We start from the raw sequence: 24165 nt of genomic DNA, 5'->3' as shown, positions 1-24165 counted from the left end.
TAGCAGCATTTAGTTATTTAGCCTTAAATGTAATCATTATTGTCTCCTTCGCTCACCTCTGTCTTGCTTTTCTCTCCTCTTCCTCTGTTGTCCCTCTTTCTTTCTCACTCCCAGATGGATCACTCCTCTTCATTTTTCACTGAATAGCTTTTGTTTTTGTCATTGGGTTTGTGTAAACAGAATCACACATGCCCTGACCTCCTTAGGGAGGTCAGGGCTCTCCTATTGTCACAGAAAACTTAACTTAATGCCACTGCTGTACTTTTAATTATATCAGTCCCAAACCCTTCAAAAATGGCCTGGAGCTCTAAGTAGTTACCTGCTTCATCTGGCAGCAAGCAGTGCCTCTGTAGCTAACAGGCATCATTATTATCATCATCATCATTATTAGTAGTAGTTGTTATTGTACTAATAGAAGGTTCTTTGATTTATCTTTTCTTTTACTTAATAAATGGGAAACGATGAATATTTTTAAGTAATAAAGCAATGTTTTCATTTGTTTTTCTAAATATTCAATTATAAATGTATGCAAAGCAAAGCATAGCCTTTGCGTGTTCAGTGTTTTCTTTCATTTTCTGGGGAAGCCTCACCCACCCTGTCCAGCACCATGTGGTGTCACAGTTATTGATTCAGCTTTTAGCTTATTGATCAGCCCAAAAGTGGTCAGCTGGGTCTTTCTGGGCCAGGGCAACACTTCAGTAAAACCTTATTCAGTCTTCTTCTGCAGAAGCATTTATGTCATTTATGTACTTTCATAAACTTAAGGAAAGCGGACTTTCAGCACACTGGTTACCAAATATAGAAGAGGGTTAAACATTTGACAGCTGATATTCTCTGTCATTCACTCACTGCAGCTGTGTAATGTGTCCTGTTTGTGTTCACTGCTCAGGAAACCACACAATATTAAAATTTTATAGACATAAATTTCATTTGTTTAATAAATCAAATTCCTTCACTGAAATTATTTTGTTTGGAAAGGGGGAGATGTTACACAACAAGAGGCTGATGATAAAAACAGATTCATCATCTTACAAAAAAACATCCGCAATATTTCTCACATTCCGACAATGCGTACCAAAATCGCATCTCCAGAGACTCATCTGTAACTTTCTAGAAGATGGGAGGTTTCTCTCTGGCTCCTCCATAACTTCGTGGCTGATAGGTGGAGCTACTCAACCTGCGACCGCTAGGGGGCGTGCAATGGCGCCCACCTCAAGTGGATTTGGCCCTGTGTGGGGAAAAGTCGCAGATAAAGAAGGGGGAAGTCATGGCTACTGATAGCGACAGTGGGAAGAAAATATGAGAGAAGATGAACAGAGATGTGCCCGAGTGCAAGCCAGGTCACTATGCAGGCTCCAGTATGATAAGAAGAGGAAAAGCATGCAGAGATAGTCAACCTGTGGGAGTCACAGGGAAAGGCAAAAGTGCGTGAATGTGAGCTGCTGAGGGAGAGGCAGTGAAGCAGGGGACAAGCCAGAGGCTGGAGGGGGGAGTGGTTACGCTTCCTTGTTGCCTGTATATAGAGAAGACCGAGACTGACAGAGCAGATCCTGTGAGAGAGTTTGGAACAGAGAAAAGGAGCCTGACCTTTTACCTAAACTCTCTCTACCTGTGAGGGACTTCCTGAGCAGCACACCAGCAACAAAAAAGCTGTTTCTTACTGGATTACAAAACCAGGATTTCTCTCTAAACTCAAGGTAACAGCAGTTTCTATTTCTCTGCACTTTTCAGCAGCAGCTCTCAGGCAGGTGCAGCCTGAGCGTCACAGTCTGGCTTACACTATTATCAAGTTACTTTAAACAGAAGAAGAGGAAACTTTTAAGCTCTCTTTCAGAGAATTGTCATCACCCTCCATGTTTTTAGTCTTTTTCTGTATAATTACTTAGATTTATTGCAGAGCATTGGTTAGTCAAGCCTTTTCTGTTACGACATATGTATCTTAAGGGTGTGTTGGGCACATTAGAGCTACATTAATATCAACGGAAGGCTGTTTTGTCTTTTTTTTTTTTTTTTTTTTTTTTTTTTTGTTATGGAGGGTTGTTGGGTTCAGGTGGAGTGGCCGCTCCAGACACCAGTAATCTCTTCACTCACCTGCTGAGGTGCAGTCCTCACTGGACACCTGTAAGGTGTTATACATGATCCAACCCACTCCCCCTTAAAAATCGAGCTTGGTGTTTTTTAGTTTTTTCAAACAGCTGAGAGAATAGTCGAGGACTGTGTAACACAGTAAAAATGGTGCGGGCTTTTATAGAGACACACTGAAGAATGAATTATCTGCTGGGTGTTGCAACAATGTGTCAAAGTTCAGTCTTGGGAAGGAAAGTGATCGAGTCACGTGTGTAAGCAGCTAAAAGTTTGGTTCACCTTAATTACAGTTCAAGATTTGGCCCTTGTTTTTATGTTTTTGTTGTTGTTGTTGTTGGGTTTTTTGTGTGTGTTTTTTCTTAAAAAATATTTCTAGCCTTGGAGGTTCTTTTACTTCATTACTGAAAAGGTTGTATGAGTTACTTTCACCACAAATTACTGGATGATAGGTTTTAATTTCTTGTTCATTAGCAGTGAAGCATAAAAATGAAAAGTATGTTGATGCATTAATGTATTTGTGGTTTATAATGTTCCCATTTTTTAAAAAAAAAGTGCTGCTGTGGAATGAAATGCTGCTCAGATTTATGAACTCACTGTTCATAACTGTGGTCCTGAAGCTGCTGACACTGACTCCGCATGTCTCATCTGCCACTGTGTTATGTGTCCATGCGCTATAGTGTGTGTGTTAGAAAGTGAGCGGGTAACCCTTACTGAGGGTTCATCTGTCCTGTAGCTGAAGTGGAGGATCAGTAGCTTGGCTACAGCTGTCTGGAGCCCTGATGGACCATATGCCATCTGTGACATTACTGAAAGCTTTAAGATCTTTTTCTCAGGATCGTATGATTGAAATATTGGGTGTTAAAAGGATATTTTACACAGTAATATGGACTAAATCTATAAATACTGTCTCGTTTAAGTAAGCAATTGAGCAAAATACTTTCTTATAGCTTAACAATCTAATTTAATATGTGTAAAGAAGCTACAGATGATAAAGAAGAGCCTCTGAAGACAACTGCATTATGATCTCTGCAGAAGTTTTTTTTTAGCTTTAGATTGACCTAAAGACATCACCAGCATGATGAGCAGATTGGCTGGTGTTTTATTGCACTGCTGCTCAAAGTCTGACACAACAAAACACTTGTGTAAAGGACAAGACCTGCCCATCCCATGCTGCCATATGTTACTGTGTGTATGTGGGTGTGGTGTGTGTGTGTGGGTCTGTGTGTGTATGCACCAAGTAAAGGCACAGTCATGCAGAAAACAGCAGAGCAAAGGCCTTTTCCGGAGCTGTGCTTTATGTGCACAGGGTCCATTGTGCCGAGAGATCTGATTGGATAATTAATGATGCTGTTTATGTAAGCAGCGGGGGCAAGCCCTCTTCTTGGTCCGACCCGGCAGAGACTCCCCTATCCAGTGACCTGAGACCAACACAAACAAAAAAACAATGCGTGGGATTGTTTGACCTATAATAATCCAGAGACCTTGAGCAGGGACAAACAGACTAAACGTGGACATTGAGGATATTACATGTGCATATAGACATGTCAGAGAACCTGCCCATCATGCACCGTTCAACATATTTGATAACATAACTTTTGCCACTGAGACGATGTTTTCCATCACTCTGTGTGTATTTTCATATTTAGCTGCTGTTTGTCTTGGCGGTTTAAAAGGAAAGTTGAGGAAATAAATAGACAATCTCCAAGGATCACATGGGTTTCTATTTAAACCATGTGCTGCCAAGTCTGTTTAAACTTATCTGCCGTGTGTGTGTGCATGCATGTGTGTGTGTGTGTGTGCATGTGTGTGTGTGTGCATGTGTGTGTGTGTGCATGTGTGTGTGCGTGCATGTGTGTGTGCCTCAGTGTTTATATGAACTGCTCAGAAGTTGGCAGCAGTAATGCCCAATTACTCTGCTACACTCTGCTGCTCTTCCCCCTGCAGAGTGGAGCATTTTAAGTGTGTCTTCTTGAGCATCATACAGAGGTATGCCTTGGATAACACTGACTTTATCCACAACTCTTAAATGTTAAATTTCTGCCCTCTCCCTGTCGCAGGTTTATCATGAAGCTCATCCTGTTGACTGTGACCGTGCTACTCCTGGTGGTGGGAGAAGGCACTGCAGACAGAATCCTTTCCAGAAGGACCAAGAGGGAGCTTGCCAGTCCACTTCATGTTGGCGGCATCAGAGACCCATTCGGCTCCTACTGCCAGAGACGAGGAGGCTGCTGTCCTGGCAGGGACGACCTGTGCACCGTGCCGTACCTGGACACAATCTGCTACTGTGACCTGTTCTGCAATCGCACGGTGTCCGACTGCTGCCCCGACTTCTGGGGTCACTGTCTTGGCGTGCAGCCGCCTTTCATTGGTATGTGAAGGTGCAAATGTGTTTTGGGATGCATCAGAAAGTGTTGCAGCCATGTGTGTGAGCGTGTAGGCATGTCTTTGTTAGTTAAACTCTGTCAGAGAGCTGCAGGAAACCCCACTGACAAGCTCCACGCTGGGCCACGATGGAAAGCAGCGTGACGCCCCTAATATGCTGAAAATGGATTAGAATTGCATACCTACTTTCATTTTAACCTTCTTTTAAAAGCTTCAGCTTGTTACTGCATTTATATGAAGTGATCATACCAATGTTTCTTACTTGGACAGAAACTTTTGATCTTTCTAATGTCTCTGTGTGATTAATCACAGAGTGGGAGGGTAAACAACAGTATTAATATAATGGATTTAATAATAATTAATAATAATAATAATAATAATAATAATAATAATAATAATAATAATAATAATAATAAAGGAAAGTCAAACTATATTTCAGCATACATAATAATTATCTGTACGTTCCCTGTCCCTTAAATGATCTACATATAGCATCTGATTGTATTGCAGGTTTCACTCCTGTTCGTTCACCTGTGTTACTGGTTGGTTGACTACATTTGGACTCCCCTCACAGTTCTAGCACCATCCTCTCTGCCGAAGTGTGAAATGTGCCAGCAAAGGCAAAGGGCTACCTGAGAGCAGCGTAGGGAACAGTAGGCTTCTTATTAACCGAGACGGTGGGAGGAGGGGTGTGTAGAGGGATGAATGGAGGTCAGGAGAAAGAATGTGGGGTATGCGGTCAGACAATGGGTACAGGACTACAAAGTTAGAGAGGTCGATGCAGGTATGTGGGCCGTGCTCGATAAGGTTTGGCACCCAGGAGGTCCGACGTACAAGCATGTGCACACAAGCATGTTTGATCACACAGTCAGAATGGAGGGAAGCCACGGAAAGACACCTTGTTATGATGGGTCTTTCCTCTTAACTGCTACTGTTTTTTCACTCGGTCTGCGCTGAAGGAATGCTATACAAAAAATGTCACGGTAACCATTGCATATGTTCAGTCTGCACACATTACTTCTGTATTAATGTGTAACTTGCCACTTGCCGAAGCTTTGCAGTAATTTGAATTACGATAGAGACAGCTGTGAGAGCATCAGTCATAGATCACACTGTCAGCACGGGGCCTCACACCAGAGGCCGGGAAAACTTGCTCACACTGTAAATTCTCAGCCAGATTATGCCTTAAATTCCACATGGAGTCCCCTCTGACAGCATCTTCCACTTTAGGTAAGCTTGTCACCAAAACACCAACGTTTTAACAGTCGAGTAAGATGGGCCACTTTTGGGGTTGTGACAGCACAGGGTGTGCAACTCCCAAATTTTGTAAAATTTTTGATGTTTAATTATAGATGGAAGTGGGGGCTTTCCACGCTGTCTCAGTAGAGTTGGTGCAGTGGAGCGTAAGCTGGTTAAAGCATGACGAGAGCCCGGGAAGCCTGGGAAGGCAGGAAAGAAGCTAACGCCACATTCCTACACAGGATTACTGGCTTAGAGCTCCTTAGACCTCACATATTCTGTGTGTTACTGCTAAGACTAGTCGCTGTTAACTTTTACTGTGGTTGCAAGTGAAGGAATGTGGTTACTGTGTTATTAATATCAAGTGTGTATGTGTGCTTTTAAGCCTCCGTGTACAGTACGTGTCTCATTTGTGTCTCCGTGATTGAGACTGTGCGTAGCTTTTGTTGAGATTAGCGGTAGGATCTTTATTGTTTAGCCACATCAAACCTGCGCATATTAAATTGCCACTCTTTGTCTTTTCTCAGGCACCTGTGAAAGAAATGGAAACACGTTCTTGACGGGGCAAACATACAAAGAAAATTGCAATTTATGGTATGTACACCCCGCCTTTTCCATGCATTCTTTCTGCCTTTTAAATCAAGGGTTTTCCCTTTAATTGCCCCCTGAAGTATCTTTAAGTTCGAACATTTTCAGGTTCCCAGTTCTTTTTTTTAAACACTAAACATTATATAAAATATGCATGTAATATTTTTTTATAATTTGGAGGGGAATTTTTTTATGGATTTGGCTTTACAAAAGCTGAAAAATCTGTTTTTACCATCAAGTTTCTCTGACTCCCTCTCTGACGTACAGCGCTTGGTATTCCTAAAAGCTGTGGGGATTTGCACAGTTTAAAATGAAGCTGTAGGTTGCAAAATGTGCCTTTGCACAGCATGTGTTTCTAACTATGCTGGTGGCTTTGTGGAGTAATGTTCATTATTCATTTTTATATCCTTGTTTTGAGTGAAAATCTTTCGCTGATCACATGATCCTTACTCACATATGAGCTTTAGTCACCTGCACCTGAAACTCTGTCTGCCTCCTTCTGCCCAGCTCTGCGTGCATAATTTTGTTGGGTTTTTTAAATGTCCGTAAGAAATGTGCAGGTATAGATAAGATAAGATGAGCGATAAGCTGTGTTAGTTTGTCCCAATAGGAGAAATGACCTGAAAAATAAAATATCTCAGCTCATTATGATATTTTGTTTAGAGATCATTTCCACCTTAGGATTCCTTGTAATAACTTCTGGTGATTCTCCATCACACCTCCATCATAAACTGTATATAAAAGATGGCTGTAGCCTCTGGGGCTGAAATGTGAATCCATGTTTTAATGCTGCATTCTGTCTAATGGCCAGCAGGGGGCGACTGCTGTGGCTGTAAATAGAATCCCAGTTGTAGAGATGTCTGTCTTGTTGTTCAACTTCAGATTTTACTCTCAATCCCTCGCTTAAAGTGTTACTTGATACTAAAAGCAGTTTATTTTGTAAATTTTGGTCCCATCTGGTGGAAAATAGTAGGAAAAGCAGGTTATTTTTAGGCTACTTGGTCTATTGACACCTCTCAGTCAAACCAAAGGATTTCATGGTGCTCATCTTTTGTACATAGTCTACAAACCACACCTGCTAAGCGCTCTGTTACACACTCAAATGTATTTATGCCCCAAAATGCTGACTTTAAATAATTTGATAACATGTAAATTTCCCACGTAACTTTTTACGTGAGCACAAAAGATAATTAACTTGATTGCTGAGTGTATACCAAGCATTTTTTCCCTTAATGATTAATTATTTGAATAAATACACCTTTGATTTTATATATTTGAGTTGCATTTTACTCAAAATCATTGCTTCATGTCATGTTTTTGAGGTGTAGATCCTTGTTTTCAAACTTTCTACTGCCTGTCCTCCGAAGGCTTTTCTGTTATTATAAATTATAAGATAGCCTAGTGGTAAGCTTAGACATCCCTTATGCGAATTATTTTTCTCCCTAGGGAAGAAGAGAGGTTTGCATTTGCCTTTCTACGTGACTTGATAGACTGAATCAGGACTGAAACAGTTTTCCAGTTGAGTTTGAGTCTACTTTAATAGAGACAGAAAAACCACTCTGCCTGAATACATTATAATAGGTCTGTACACTGTAATACAGCTCTCTGTAACTGACTCCTTGAGTAAATCTCCTTGACAGTCCTGTATTATTTTTTTCCAATTCAGTGTGTTTCTAATTCACTTTACTACCGTGACAAGAAGTCAGGAGCTTATACAAAGAGCATTGTGGATTAACTCTAAGTGACAGGAAAGTATCTCTGTCTCAGTGATTTTCAGCACCCTGAGTGGAACAGAGCCCGTGTGCGATGGCTGCCATTTTTCTGCATGACATAAGCTGCAGTCAAGGAGCTGTGTAGTAGTTCCCAAGAGTCTGGAGGGAGGTTAAGAGAGTGAAAGCAGGAGCAGCGGAAATTGAATTCCACATCTGTCCTCCACGCTGGTTTCTCACGTCTGTGTCAATTGTTGCTCTTTAAAGAGAGTGTGTGTGTGTGTGTGTGTGTGTGTGTGTCACTCACACACACACACACACAATCTTATCACAGCAGCAATTGGGAAGGAATACAGTTGATGGAAGTTGATAAAGGGCGGGGGTCCTATTTTTATCTTGAGGAAAGACTTGTGGACGTTGAGCAAACCCACACTGCACGGTTGTTTAAAAATAGCCTCTGGTGTTCCAGTTCCCAAAAACCAACATTAATGTGCTAACTCCCCCGTTCGCTCTGAAAACAAGAGAGTCTCGGTATCATGTGCTCTCACACGTGCTTATCAAACTAATACACACAGGAGTTTTAAAATTTGCGCCACAACTTAGGCTCGGACGGATACACGCGGACATGCTTCTCCTACTCCCACTCCCTCCACTTATTAATTTCCTAAATGCGTGTCCTCCCAGCTCTTTCAGAAATCGGCTCTCGCCCTTTTCCCCCTCCCGAGGCTCTCATTAGCAGCGCCCCTGCACTCTCTTATCTGTACCGCCTATGTTTCTTTACTGATTTGAACAGAAAAGGGAAACTGTTCTAATGACTAACTGGTTTAACAGCTGCACTTAATGCACTTTGACATCAGCACCACAATCAGTATAAACATCATCTGTCTGTGCAGCACAAAATTAATCATCCGGAGATTGGTTTTTAGAACAGACTAAGTGTCGTGTATTCAGCCTGCGCTTATATCTACTGTTGTGAGTGTTAACGTGTAATACAGTATGTGTCAGCTTTTTGTCTTGTTAATGGGATTTCTAGCTAATTTGGTTATTTACAGATCTGCTGCCATCCCGATAACATGTTATCTGTCCCAAAAGATCTGAACCTCGGCGACCTCTCCTTTCAAAGATGGTCTCTGGGGTAGCAGTCTGAAGGAGCAGTTGATCTCTAATTTGATTTGGCAGCTGCTTTCGTCTGTTGGCTCATTATGTCAGATGGGACAACAGCCAATGCCAGCATAGACTTTCTAAGTTTATTTATTTGCTCAGATATCGTAGATGCACCGTATCTGCAGACACACACACAAACATGGCTCTGCTCCGACTGATCTGGAAGCATCAATGGCCAGATATGGTGAGCTACTACACCTTGTATTGTCTAGCTGTTATCCATGCTCTCTCAGGCGAGTAGATCTTAAATTGGGACTGTGACGGGGAATGTTAAATATGTCCTCACATCCCTTAGATTTTATATTCAGTCCCACTCTGTCCCTCAATCTCCATAAATCAAGCCTATCCCTGTGTGTTTATCGCAGACCTACTGGCACTGTGCTGCTGCATGCCTCTATTCCTGCTGGAGGGTGGAAGAGGTGAAAGGTCACAGTTGCTTTGAACCAATCAAAAGCCATCAGATGGTCCCCGTAGGATGCTGAGCAGAAACACACTGGTGTAACCTTTTAATGTAACATGAACGTGGCACATGTGTCCCAGCAGGAAAGTGAGCCATCTGAGAGGGGAATACCATCCGCGGGTTTCTGTGTGACTGAAGAGGTCAAATTCCTCTTCAGTCACACACATCGCATTTGTTTAGTGATGGTCCTGGGTAGTAAAACATTTCATGCACAATTCATGCTAGCTACATAATTATCTGAGAAACACCCCTGTTATTGTTTGGCTCACATCCTCAACACTGCTGCTGATTATGTGACTGTTAAAAACAAAAATATAGTCACTTTACACACACTCATTCTTCTTTCTGTTTCAATTTGACTTTAAGATCACATTGTTTCACTTCTGTTGGCTTTACTTACAGGCCTCTGTCTTGTTTCACTGTGTCTTATCACCTAATTACCTGTCTGTCTCATACGCTTCCGCTGTTCCCTGCCAGACTGTATTTGAGCTCTTAGCAGTTGAACTTTACCTGCTTTATCTTTATGTTCCTGGCTTTGTTTTAATGTATATGTCACCTAGGTTTAAATTAAGTGTCTAGATTTTACCGTCTACTCATGTGTGGATCCGTCTGTTTAAAATTGCACAGACAGTTTATAGTTTTAGCACATTTGATGTATTTTTAAAACTGAGTTTGTCACAAGAACAAAAAAAAACGAGCAAGCTCAATGTGTTGTATGCTAGACAGAGCTATTTATAGCATGTATAAAACAAGGTTTGCACAAAACAGGCAATGGTTTTAAGACATATAAAGTGTGTTTAATATTAATAAGTAGCAATAATACATTTATCATTAAAAATCTGCAATACATTTGAGAATGCATTTCTTTTTCGTGCTTTTCTATGTTTCATAGGGAAATATGAAGTTGTTTTCTCCGTTTCATTTATGCAGGATTTGTGCGGGGGTTTTCTGTTTAAAATAATAATCTGAAACATGTCATGTGCATGAAAATATATTAGAAATAACTAAAACACCCACTGGTGCATACTGGATGTACAAGTAAAAAGATAACACTGAATAGATCCACTGTGCATTATCTCAGCTTTGAGGCAAGTGATTGAAACGATAACCCAGTGAAGAATACTGCTACCTGTGCATTGCAAATTGTCAACTATAATACGCGTGATAGCGATGGGGACTGCTTGTCTATATATATATATGTGTGTTTGTTTGTTTTTTTGTTTGTTTTTTAAAGCCTTTCCATTCTGGTGTTGTATTACCACACACGCAAACACACAAAGGCACACTTCTCGGCAGTGAGTCATCAGAAAGTAAATCCTCTGTTTCTGAACATCTCCAAAGTAAACATCTGTGTGTCATCGTTAATATCCTGCTCACTTATTTTCCGTTTTGCCGAATAAAAACGGATCTGCATTCTGCAGCCTTAAAAGGCTGAATAATCTAAGCTTTTTATTTTTAACCATCCCACTCCATAATTTTTCCAGCCTTTTCCGGCTGCTAACATTCTTCTTTCAATTTATGTCTTATTTGGGAAATCCACTCAGCCTCTGCTCACTTGCCTTTGTTTAATAGACTTTAGTGACTGTAGCATAAAAATACACATTTTTACAGGCACTTGTAGTTTCTTTGAATGTCCCCTACTAACTTTGTTCTCTCTCTCCTGTAGCACATGTGGGACTTCTGGACGTTGGGAGTGTGAGCAGAACGCCTGTCTGATTGAGCCGGACATTATCCAAGCTGTCAACAGAGGAAACTATGGGTAAGAAACAAATAAATATAGACACGTACTTACAATACATTGTTTGTAGTTAAAAACACATATGATTTCTGCCTCTTTCATATTGTTTTTAGGTGGAGGGCAGCTAACTACAGTGAGTTGTATGGCATGACTTTAAACGAAGGCATCCGCTACCGACTGGGCACACAAAGACCATCAAGAACAGTCATGAACATGAATGAGATTCAGGTACAGGACTCTTCGTTCATTGAATCATCAAATCATCGTTAGAAAATAAATATATGGGTGAACTTTCTGAAGGCTTAGATACAAAACTTCACTGATTGGACTCCTTATTTAAATCTCTCAGCTGTAGTCTGGCTCTTGTCCTGCCTCTTTCTGCCCTTTCTTTTTTTTCCTCTCTCCTCCAATTAGTTGCAGCAGATTTCTGCCCTTCCCTGAGCCTGGTTCTACCAGAGATTTCTTCCTGTTAAAAGGAAGTTTTTCCCTTCCCACTTTCACCAGATGCTTGCTCATAGAAGGTTGTGTGATTGCTGGGATTTCTTTCTAATATTGTGGGATCTTTACTTTGCAATATAAAACACATTGAGCTGTTGGCTGAGTTTTACATAAAATTAAATTAAATTCACTTAGGTGCCCTTGATATATCCATACAGGAACTGTAAGAATATAACTGTACTGGTCGCCACTAGGTGTACCTTCTTAAACTCTGAGTTTCCACTTAAAACGACAAAAGTACATACTCAGGTTCCCTGAGCAGTGACTCGTTGGATTACCGGTTGGCTGGACCATCATGTCTTTCTTCACTCATGAATAGCAGGAAAAAAGTAACATAGAGATTTACAGAAATAATATTCTTAATATTTGGCAACAGAAACGATTGGTATTGTATACATCATTTGCTTATTTTTGTATTTAAACACAGACATTTGAAATATTACATAGAAATAGTTTTTAAAATCAGAGTATATGAAATTTGATCAACGCTGAATTTCACAAACTGAGTCACAAACTGTTTCCCACTTGTGTGAGTGCATGACATAAAGAGGAGAGATGTGGGTGGAAGCAGGACGTTTTACAGACAGGTGAGAATAAAAAGAAAAGTTACTCATGTCTTTACTTTTCTTTTTTTCTTCTTTTTTTTACAAGCTCTTGCACGCTTGAAACCTATTACAAACAAGTGAGCACTGACCAAAACCTGCTTCACTTAATTATGGTGGCCTGCTGGTATGTAATGGCCTCTCTGTTTGGAGACCTCAGCCTGCTCTGTCTTTGTTTACATTTTACCCCAGAAAGATTACATAAGATGCAACCAAAACATCACATAGAGAAGATGGAAAGGATGGTGGCGGCTTTGAGAATAAAGACAAGACTTCCTCTTGGGTCTGCGCATCCCCACTTTGCCCTGCGTGCATTCATTCCACCTCGAAATTTTGTAACACCCCCTACTCCTTCCACCGTCAGCGTGTCCCTGCTTGTGCCACAAATCAGATCACAGCCCATTCACAAAACTCTCAGTCTCTCCCCTTTCCTGTTGTTTCTGCAGACTCGTGTCAAACGCACTTAATGCAACATTTTAGATGCCTTTTGGATCAGGTGCTTTTTTTGCACTTTGACCTGCCAGAGCTCCAAATCTCTGAGCAGCAGCACATTCCTTAGTGATGTATCAGGTGGCCGTCTGTGCTCTGAATACTTCACTATTAAGCAGTGGAATGCACCGCGGGCAGCCAGAGTCTTTGTCAGAGAGAGAGAGATGAAGCTATCTGTAGTGTATGTTCATCACATAATACCAGGAAATAAGAAGAGAGCATCCGACAATAGCTGGAGATTAAATGATGGAGCATGTCTGAGTGAAAGCGCTCTATCAGGGAGACAGTTACACTCTATAACAGAAGTTTATCATCATGATGAAACCCTAATATAACCAAAGAGACTTGTTGTTTCACAAAGAGGGGTGGCTTCAGAGGGTCCTGTCTATTTTGCAACGTCAGAAATGGATTCTGGTTCAAATGGTTGTAAAGAAATCCTTTTACAAGGATAAGCAGACTTATGTAATCTGCCCATGATCCAAGCTTGTATTACGAAGCTGCCCACAAGTATTTTAATTGCACCCTTCAGTTTGTGTTCTGCTGTGGCCAAACAGTTGCACTACACTACCTGACACCACATTCAAGCAACCCGTGCTGCTGCACGTAAATGTTAGGCTGTTTTTAAATACCGTTTCCTTTCTTTTCCCTATAAAATCATGTCACACATCTTGGACTGTCAGTTGGTAATAATGACTGTTTTTACTGAGAACTATAAATGTTTTCTTCGTGGGTTGCTGCAAAAGATGGAGTTGAAGCAAGAACGAACAAACTTCTTTCCCTCTTGCAGATGAACATGGATCCTCAGACTGACAATCTGCCACCCTACTTCAATTCAGCAGAGAAGTGGCCGGGGAAGATTCACGAACCGCTGGATCAGGGCAACTGCGCTGCTTCCTGGGCCTTCTCAACAGCAGGTGCTGTCTTAGGGAAAATGACATCTGCAGGGCTAATGGGGGAACTGTAGGGAAATATCCTTAAACTGTGTCACACGCAAGCGTGCATGAACTCTAGGAAATAGAAGTTCTTTAGTTCTCAAGTTTCTTCTTGAAGTGAAGCTTCCACCATGAAATTTTAGTTACGTGTTTATGCGTTTGCTTTGTTGCCACCAGCTGTGGCATCGGACAGAATCTCCATCCAGTCTATGGGCCACATGACTCCTCGGCTGTCTCCCCAAAATCTTATTTCCTGTGACACACGCAACCAGGGAGGCTGTGCCGGAGGACGCATAGACGGAGCCTGGTGGTATCTTCGGCGTAGGGGGTAAGCCCCCCTTCATCTCAGACAAAGTTATTACTGCTCGTGAATGAATGATGGGTGACTTACATCTACCCATCCCTCCCGACAGAGTTGTGACAGAAGACTGTTACCCATATCAACCCCCGCAACAAACGCCGGCAGAGGTGGGTCGCTGCATGATGCAGAGCCGCTCGGTTGGACGGGGGAAGAGGCAAGCCACGCAGCGATGTCCCAACACGCAAAACTACCACAACGACATCTACCAGTCCACGCCGCCCTACAGGCTCTCATCCAATGTAAGTGAAAGAAAGCTGCACAAAGCACAAGTGTACACAAAAACATCCACTCTCGTTCACAAAACTACACTGATCAGCCATGGTGTGACTGGCTCACCTGGGAATGAGTCTGAGGTTGTAGAAGAGCAGTGGGATGTGCTTTTTTTTTTTTTTTTTTTTTTACCCGCTTGTTTTCCATATTTCAGGAGGTAGGATTCAGGACTAAGGAGTTAGCTTTGTGTATAAAACTAAATTATAAACTATTCTAGTACGATGACTTAGAAAGGCTGTCCTTGAGAAACACCGCAGTGAGTGAATTACACCAATTTAAACACAACACTCATTATCTGCTATCATTTCAGGACCAGCGGGTTAATCCGAAATGAGATTTCCTCCTCATATTAGTGTTTCTACTTTCTGCTCAGAGACAGAAGTGAGTTACATAAGCCCCCATCCTTCAGTCGAACAATAAAAACCGTAAAATATCGCTATTTTGGTCGCTAATATGGGTGGATGGATCTAAATGACTTCATGGAGACATTATCCCCGCCCTCTCTGCAACCCATGCACTAGTATCATGTAACATTTGCACAAACTGCCTCCCGAAGGCAGTGTCTCCACGCTGCTGCATGGATCTTCTGTAAATCAGACAACCGCTGAGCAGCAGCCAACATGTGGTTTCACCAGAAGCTATCCGTCAGGGCTAAGTGACGGCTAATGCTTCTCAAAATCATTACAGCCTGTTGTTCCTGTCTCTTGATAGCCTGTGAAGTCAATAAGCCAGGCATTAAGACCAAGGGGCCCTGCTGAACTCAATCTTGTTATCTGACTTTTAACTTCCAGGGGGTTGTTTTCATCCTCTCCGTTTCACTGACATGTAACGATCATTCTGTCTGTCTCACTCTCCTTTGCCTATAAATCGTTCTCTCTTTCGTCTCACTTAGGAAAAGGAGATTATGAAGGAGATTATGGATAATGGCCCCGTGCAAGGTAACGCGATGCCTTTCTGTGTGTGTGTATGTCTTCCTTAAATATGCTTGTATTTTATTGTCAACATTGCTCCCACGTGGGTGTGACTTTTCACAAATGAAAACACACACAGCTTGAAGTATCTGACCTAGACTGACGTCATATTTAACCCTTTCATCTGAATGGTTTTGACCAGAGTTTTAACTCTGACCCCAGTCACCCCGTCAGAAATGAGCGGCCTCTGCGGCTTGCTAGGCTTGATCTGACTTTGCTATATTAGCGCGGCTAGCTGCCTGGAGCCCATCTGGAATGCCTTCAAGTACACTGTCGAAGGATGTGTGCATGTGTGTATGGGAGCGTGTGCCAACTTATTGTTCAACAATCCAGGGAGGAAGAGTTTTGAGAAAGTCGAGGAGAGCAGCATGAGTGTGTGTGGTCCTTTGTGTGTGTCTGCTGAAGAGATTCTAATAAGAGTGAAAGTTTGCATTATATTCTCAACCAGAAAACACTGCATCTAGTGCCGATACAGCTTTAAAAACTTCCTTCTTTTATCCATAAACAGCTGCTGGGATAAGAAAGTCACACATAGCTTAGATGTGAAGCTCACACTGACACACACACACACAAACCTGCTCTGATGTTTGGGTGTGTGACTCAGGGGGGAAATCAGAATTTGTTTGGTGAAATTGCTTAATAGTTTTGGGAAATGGCTAATCAAAGTGTGTGTGCGTGTGCGTGTGTGTGTGTGTGTGTGCGCTCATGCAGGTTATTTCCACCTTCTAATTCTCCGTGCTTGTTTGTTCTTGCAGCTATTATGGAGGTCCACGAGGACTTCTTTGTCTATAAGACTGGGATCTACAAACACACAGATGCCAGTTTCACTAAACCACCGCAATACCGCAAACATGGCACACACTCAGTCAGGATCACCGGGTAAGTTACCAGAATCCCAAGACAATCCAAAACAGTTCATATTTTTGCCCCCATTTAGTGAACCAACATGCTTATACAGACCTGATTGGGTTTAAAATAAACTCACAAGGTTTTAATTTTGTATTTTAATTTTTTTTTCTTTACCTGACTCCTGTCCAGACAAACGCTTTCACCTTTTCTACATCTTTAACCAGAGTGTGTCTGGTTTAACTGTTGCTACATGCTTAGCAGTGGCCTTCAGAAGTTGTTTAATAAGGATGAATCAGGGTTTTAATTGAGTCCTTGTTGGTACTGGGTTTGATTCAAAGCTCCACTTGCACGTGTGTTTGCACACAGCCAGCTGTCTGCTTGTGAATAAGCGTTCCCTCCCTTCCAGACTATTGCTCTCGGAGACACACCTTGGCTCCACTCCTTCATCTGCCCCAGACAGTCCCCCCTGCCCCCCCATCTAGTCACTTTAACAACCGCAAATATGCAGGCAGGTAGACGGCTGACGCACCTGGATTGCCTGCCCACACCCACTGCCGTGCGTTTTTCTGGCTCTGTGATGTCTCCATCATCACTCTTCATCTGGCTGTCAGACTGTCCCACTTCCTTTCGTTTACTCCTCTTAACATTTGAGGCAAAATATTCCTCTTATCATTTTAGACTCCAGACAGACTGATACTGTTTTATGGTTTGTTTGTTTTTTAAATATTCTGACCTTTAAGATGAATAAACTGCTCTTTGCTTTTAAATATTTTACAGGCTGCTGCCTTTGACATATGTCACTGATATATTTGGCACTCTCAAGGCTCAGTTTACATTTTTAAACTGTGACAGTGGTTCTGAGTAATTGGTATTTGGTAACATTTGACTGTCAGAGATGGGCAGTAATTGGAACGTTGTCTGATCGATCCACGGCTCCTCCAGTTTTTATGTGAGATAATAAAACCCCAATTACCGGCGAATTCATCCAATGACGTGTGGGTGTGTGTTATACTGTAGGTAAACATTTACCTGAGTGTCAAAAAAACAGCAAACATGCAAGTCCTGCATTATGACAGAAGCAACTTCTCTGCTTTTATCTGATAAGGATAAAACACAAATCTCTTTACTCGAAGCTTTCACTGTCTGTAGTTTTTCTTTCATGCATAAGCACATGTAGGATAAAAAACAAACAAACAAACAAAAAAAAACCCCAAACACTTCTCATCCACTTAGCTTATTTAAATCCTATACAGTTTTCTCTGTTCTTCAAGCCTTCAAGTGCATTCGTGTTTGCTTATCACGCTCATGTTAGAACCACACCCTCTGGAGTGTAATTACATCTCTGCAGCTTCATTGTCGGTAAACTGTGGAGGTATGCACAGTGTGAGATGATGGTGAGGATGAAGATTCAGCCTCCTTCTACAACTACTGTGATTTCTGACTGCTTTGGATGTGGTTTGGCTGGATGTGGATGTGGCTGTAGCTGTGGTGCAGGTTTAGGGATGGATGGAGACTGTGAAAGGCACTGTTTTGAGCTCCAAACCTGCCAGCCACAGGCTTCAGTATGTTTACATAGGCTAAATCCCATAGCTGTGTATTCATTTAAGCCCAGGGCCTGGGAAAGTTTGTGGAGATAGCATTGAGGTCCACTGTGGCGGAAAGAGCATTGTCTGGGGTGCTGATCCTGACTGCACTGGACAGAGAGAGGGGGATCAGTCCCCGAGAGGAGAGGTCAGAGCTGGGATGAGGGGCACTGGGCAAGGGCGGGGGTACATGGGCACAGGGGCATGTCCATCATTGTCCCCAAGTGAGCAAGTGAGTTGATTGGAAGACCGATAAGAGATCAGCAGTGGTCTGATTCTGTCTGCCTGTCTCTATACCAATAAATATGCACACAAGTAAACATACGGGGTCACACACTTGTATACAGGTGTGAACAATGCTCACAAACACCAGCCAGCTGTCTGCTCCTGGTCAATGTGACGTTATAATCCACTTGGGAGAGTAGTGGCCTAATAAAGTCACTCACTGAATGAAGCCTGGCACAGTTTGCCAGTGTTTTGGTGGCAGGCTACTGAGTTGGCAGGGCTTGAGGTCGTCCAGTGTATTTCCCAGCATTCCTTTACTTTATAAAAGATAACAACCGATTGCGGACCGGGAGTCTCTTGGGAAATGAAAGGCCGGGTGTGGAAAAACAGGATGGGAATTGGCTTTAGGACTGTTTTGATCATGACGAGCAGAAACGGCAGGGGTTGGCAGCAGCTACGCTAAGACCAAAGTGTATGGCATGATGGGAATTTATGGACCTTTGCCAGGGTTTCCTGAGAACAAAGCCACAGCCACCGGAGAAGGTAAAGATAAAGTTCAGTGTGCCTGTTGGCTGCTCGTGTTTTGCTGTGTCGGTGCTCTGACGAAGCTGAGGTGCTGTTCCTCTTCCCTGTGACCTACGCCCGATGAAGAGGGGAACTCCGTGTTTCTTTGTTTTGGAATGATGTAGAAGTGCAACAAAATGATGTCCAGCTATAAATACTCAGGATGTTGTTAACAAGGGGAAAGTTTATTTTAAACATTTGAACCCTGCATATCTGCTTTTCACTGAGCACATCTGAGGCAAAGTAATGCATTACATGTCTTAAATTATTTTTTACAGCTCTAATAAGACGTAGCTATACTTTAATTTTTATGCGCTTTAATTTACTATCATCTCTGATCTGTGCACTAGGTGGGGAGAAGAGAGAAATGTTGATGGAACATCAAGAAAATATTGGGTAAGTTTTCACTTCACACCTTCTTGAAATGATAATATAAGGATGTCTGTTTCAGGCTGATGTCAGCTCGACACAAGAGTAGAAAATGAGTTTCAAACTGAGCAGCAGGAAATAAGGAAAAGTGTAATAGGTCCCTTTTAAAAAGATTGACTGAAAAACCCTGCTGCTGTAGCACAGGTAATATGTTTTAATGATTAAACATTTAAAGCTTCTTTTCAATATGATTAAAATTTACAAACAGTATCTTAATTACTATAAGTGGTTATTCGATATTAAAAGTCTCTTGTAAAAAGCTGTTTTTTCTCCCCCTCATTGGTGAGGTGTAGGGGAAAGTAAATAAAACCTTTGTCATCTTTAAGTCTTATTGTATTTTACAGTTAGTGTGATCTTATTTCCCCCAGATTGCTGCCAACTCCTGGGGAAAGAACTGGGGTGAAAACGGCTACTTCCGGATCGCTCGTGGGGAAAACGAGTGTGAGATTGAAACATTTGTGATCGGCGTGTGGGGCAGAATCTCAATGGAAGACATGCACAACCACCATCACCACCATCACCGCAGGCACATTTAAAGACACTGCAGATCTTAAAACCCTATTTAAAACCTGTATTATTGTCCAAACTACAGTTGGTCTTTCTATGCAGCTGCGTCGCAGGCCATCACATCCCCTCTACTTGCCATAAAGTGAGCCCTAGTCCTCTTTTTTTACACCTTAGTTTACTCTGGGGAACGATATAGAACCTTGCTCTCCACCCTCTGTAGCCTTTTAATAGAACGACCATGTATCTCAAGATTCATGGCACCAAAAACTAAGACAAACTAAGCTAAAGTTCTTTTACTTTGCCTTGCAATCAGGCAACTCAGGTACCTGCTGCTCCAAAGACCACACATCCCAGAATCCCCAGTATAATATCTGGTGAAGCATTATCATGTCTGGTGACGAAGGATGTGATCTTTTTATAACTCAAAACCTGTAATAACCAGACAGGCTTGGAAAAGAGGGAATCTGAGAGCTAAAATACCAGATGTCAGACACCTTTAGAAAGACACACCCTTCTAAACCATGTAACTCAATAATATATCACTGATGACCTTACTGACATTTACCTGTCAGCTAAACAGAGGCGTAGCTTGACCCGTTGTCTTGTTTTCAGAGAGGGCACTTGTAAAGAGTTAGTAGCTGGAGGCTGTAGGGTTTCTCACACATTTCAGTAAAAAGGTAGAATCTGACACTGGAAACACAGGGTGACTTAAAAGTGTAAGATTACAAGGAAAGTCACAGTTCCTCCTAAAACTATGAAATCTTTTAAAGAAATATCAATGAAACAGGCACAATCCTGGCTCTTTAGTACGCTACTAGCAAGTGCTTAATTCATCATTTATATATTTTTACTCCTCCTTATTATGTCATTTATAAATACAGATGTGTTAACACCATGCACAGATATCACTGCTTGTAATAAGCATAATTATACTAATGATCATATCATAATATATCTATTATATTTACTATATAAATGGTGAATCAAGCACTTTCTAATACCTTCTTAATCCTGAATAGTGCGACATTATTAAAAAGCGTGACCAAAATGCCAAGTTTTTGAGTTTTGAGCTACTAAGTCAAACTTTGTGGATAATTTGTCTTTTGGGGGTTTTTTTTGGTTTTTTTTGTGGCAGAGATAAAATTAGGTTAAGTCTCTGTGACAGTTATTAAGATTTAAAAAGCCATGCTGCTTTCCCCAGTCCTAATATTTTACTAAATTAAAAACTGATGTCTGCAGAGTTTAAAGATTGTATTACTTAAAAAAAAAAAAACAGACACAAAAATAAAACAGAGTTGATCACTGCAGAAGAAAATGGGAAGTATGTATAATGTACTCTGTTCTGTGTACACTGTTACAATTTGAGCTAAAGATGTCTTTATTCTTTTGCGGCAGTTACATTTCCATTTTTTAACTACTTGTTTTACAATGTACTGTATGTAGAAATTCTCGTAACCCACTCATGACTCCGTTGCTTTTCTTCTTCTGCATTCTTGAAACTGAACACGGCGAGTAGCTTGAGCGACGTGCGATAATGCTGCTAAAGGCCAGTCTGCGCTGCGCTGCTTGTGTTTAGCTTCGTGCATCTGATAGGTAATAAACATAAAGCCACTTCAGAGTAACACTGTAACACAGATTCAACAGATGAGCTGTATGACTTTATGTTCTCATTATTTGTTGTGACTTCTTTTTTTTTTTTTTATTGTTTTCTGCTGGAACTGTAAGATCAAACTGAGCTAGCTCCATTTGAAATATATGTTTTTCTTTTCAGTTTCATTGTTATCATAGGCTCACTTGAAAAGCAAAGCACAGCGTGTTATTACCGCATGCCTGAAATTACACCCTGGTTTGCTTCAGTAACAATTTCAAAAGGATTTTTCATTTTTTACATCGTCACGTCTTGTGATCTTTAAGGCCTTTCCGTTGATTCCTTCAGGCGTGAACTGGCGGATGAATATAAAAGCAAAGAGAAATGTCTGGATGCTCAAGCAATGTGCAATGTGGTGGAGAAGGTAGAGATTAGCAGTCGATTGCGTGTTCCTCATTCATTGTAAAAAAAACCCAACAACAAAACAAAACAACCCCCCCCCCCCCCACACACACACACACACAAAGAGTCGTTGCTTTCCAGAAAGGATCAAGAGACATGAGGTGCACAGGAGGTTGACAGTAAATAAAAATACACCAAAAACAGTATGAAACTGGGCTTCTTGTCCTGGGGTGGAAGTGATTATGTCATTAACACAAAGAAGGATCAATCAAGTCTACATTTTTGCTTGTGGACAAATCCTTTACACGGGAGGAAGGATTGATTTAATAAAAGCCGCTAGCTGCTAAATTGTTATATATAGGTGTGTTGCAGTCCTCGCTGCCTGTCAGTAACAGGTCTCAGTGTGAAAAGGTGCATATCCGTGGCTTGATTTAAAAAAAAGAAACAAAAAAAAGCAGAGAGAGCAGTGGAATTTGACCAAAGCTGGATTTGTGTTTTTTCTGTTGACCAGAAACCTATCGTCATGCTCGTTTTCCTGCATTACATTCACTTAGTGGTTCTTTGGATTAGTTGTTAGCTTTAACCAAAATGCAATAGATGACATATAGAAAACATAAAATATTAAAAACCTTCTCATCACATGAAGATGTTCAAAAAGTTAAGTTGTGATTTTGTTGATATATTATCAAGGTTCATATGGGACCAATTACAGTTGCAGAAGGTTCACTGCAAACTCCAAATATGTGCCACAGAAACTGATCCTACTTTTAACCAAAATGCTTTCTCCAATTACACGAGCAGCAGACTTTCACTCAGAAAATGTGTATTTAGTGTAAAATGAACCATTTCATATTCACTGCTGTGTAGACTTTTATTTATACAAGTTGTTTAAATTATATAGTTTTTTTTCTTCTTTATTTGCCTGTGAAATGTTTCATTATTTCTTTGTCTCGTGTTGTGTTTGCTAAGTGAAATGCCACATTAGTGTTCACTTACATAATAAAGTCTTTCTAAAACCACGTCCATGTAACTTGCCCCTGAAATATCACAGTGTAATAAAAATAGATGCATTCAGGGACCGAGAAGCGATCAAAAAAACGTCTCGTTTCATACTTACTGTGCATGCGTGACTATAAGCTGATGGTGAAAGTAATGAGTGAGCAGCAATAGCAGGAACCTGGCACAGGGTGTTTAGGATGAATCTCCACACGATGTGCCGGGGTGGGACGAGGACAGTTTTTATAAGGTCGCGCTGTGTCAGCGTACTCTTCCATCTCCGAGGGCAATAACGAATCAGTCGGTGGACGACCCGGGCAAAGAGACGTTTGGCTCTTGCTCATCTGCTCCATCTTGTTTAATTTGAAGCCATGTGTATTTTAATGTTTTGGTTTTTTTGTTATCTAAAAAGCTTTTTTTGTAAAATGGCCCAATAATTTCAAACCGTAATGTTTGTTTATACTATATTTGTTTCATATGTTAATATAAAGTTTGACTGTTGGTTAGACAATCGCCATCATTAAAGAGACATGACCATTAATGAATCAATGTTTCTGATCCAATAATCTAATGTATAAGATTTTGCATTAAACCTACATACATTTTGGGTACATGTAAAGTACATTTTGATCTTGACCTTCATGATATATATATATATTTTTTTTAAGTATTATGACTTTTAGTTAAGTGGAGGGTCTGAATACTTCTTTCACCACTTAAAAAATGATGATTCAGTTCAAATCGACATTTCAGGCTCTTGTGTAGCGTCACTTTTCATGTAATGTGGCTAGACATTCATTTACAAATGTACTCACTATTTTGCATGCCACTTTTCTGCACTGCTTTATATATATATATATATATATATATATATATATATATATATATATATATATATATATATATATATATATATATCAAATATTCTGATTACCTGTTGGACCCCCTTGCCTTGTTCTTGATGCCTCTTTGTGCCAAAAATGAAAAAACAGTCTTCAAAATCCCCCAACAGACTGACAGCACAAGGATGGCGTGTTTGATGTGAGAAAAATAACACGTCTGCAAAGTCAGATTTACTAGAGATGTTGTCACATAAATCATCAGGTTGTGTCAGTGAAACCTAAAACCTTCCAGGTGCTCTCAGTGACAGCAGCAAACATTTATGAGCAGACCTCTTAGAAGGGCGACCTCCCCTGCATTTTTGTGTTTCCACCGTGTGTAGTTACCGGTTTAATAACCTTTTCATTTGATAATAAACCTCTCTTGATTCTGGTTACAAATCAAAAACAAAACGCTAATGTTAACCTTAAATTTTAAATGTGTGTACAGATAGATGAATAAAAATATGTCAGTACCCTTTACTCTGTTACTTTGTTTCACTCTCCTGCTATATAAATGTCTTATTGCAGGACTGTATTAAATAAACATGGCAAGTCCTTGAAATAAAAACAAAATTGAAAAAATTGCCAAGTCATACCACAGACTGTAAACCCTGACTCGGGTGAAAGCTTCACAGAGGGTTATGAAAGAATCT

General features: G+C 40.9%; 1 protein-coding gene across 1 annotated transcript; it reads left to right on the top strand.

Annotated features, from left to right (window-relative positions):
• The first annotated feature begins 1278 nt into the window (after positions 1-1278).
• tinagl1 (tubulointerstitial nephritis antigen-like 1) lies at positions 1279-23250 on the top strand. Its single transcript, XM_085148838.1, has 12 exons — positions 1279-1697; positions 4143-4453; positions 6234-6300; positions 11294-11386; positions 11479-11593; positions 13742-13868; positions 14064-14214; positions 14300-14486; positions 15410-15455; positions 16244-16367; positions 19060-19105; positions 19507-23250. Exons 2-12 carry the CDS (start codon positions 4150-4152, stop codon positions 19672-19674), a joined length of 1428 nt encoding a protein of 475 aa, XP_085004964.1. The 5' UTR covers positions 1279-1697; positions 4143-4149; the 3' UTR covers positions 19675-23250.
• Positions 23251-24165: the final 915 nt, after the last annotated feature.

This window comes from Neolamprologus multifasciatus, chromosome 22, assembly GCF_963576455.1.
Source record: "Neolamprologus multifasciatus chromosome 22, fNeoMul1.2, whole genome shotgun sequence".
In the NCBI taxonomy this organism is placed as follows: domain Eukaryota; kingdom Metazoa; phylum Chordata; class Actinopteri; order Cichliformes; family Cichlidae; genus Neolamprologus; species Neolamprologus multifasciatus.
The sequence above is the reverse complement of the archived record's forward strand: the minus strand, read 5'-3'. Positions and strand labels throughout refer to the sequence as shown.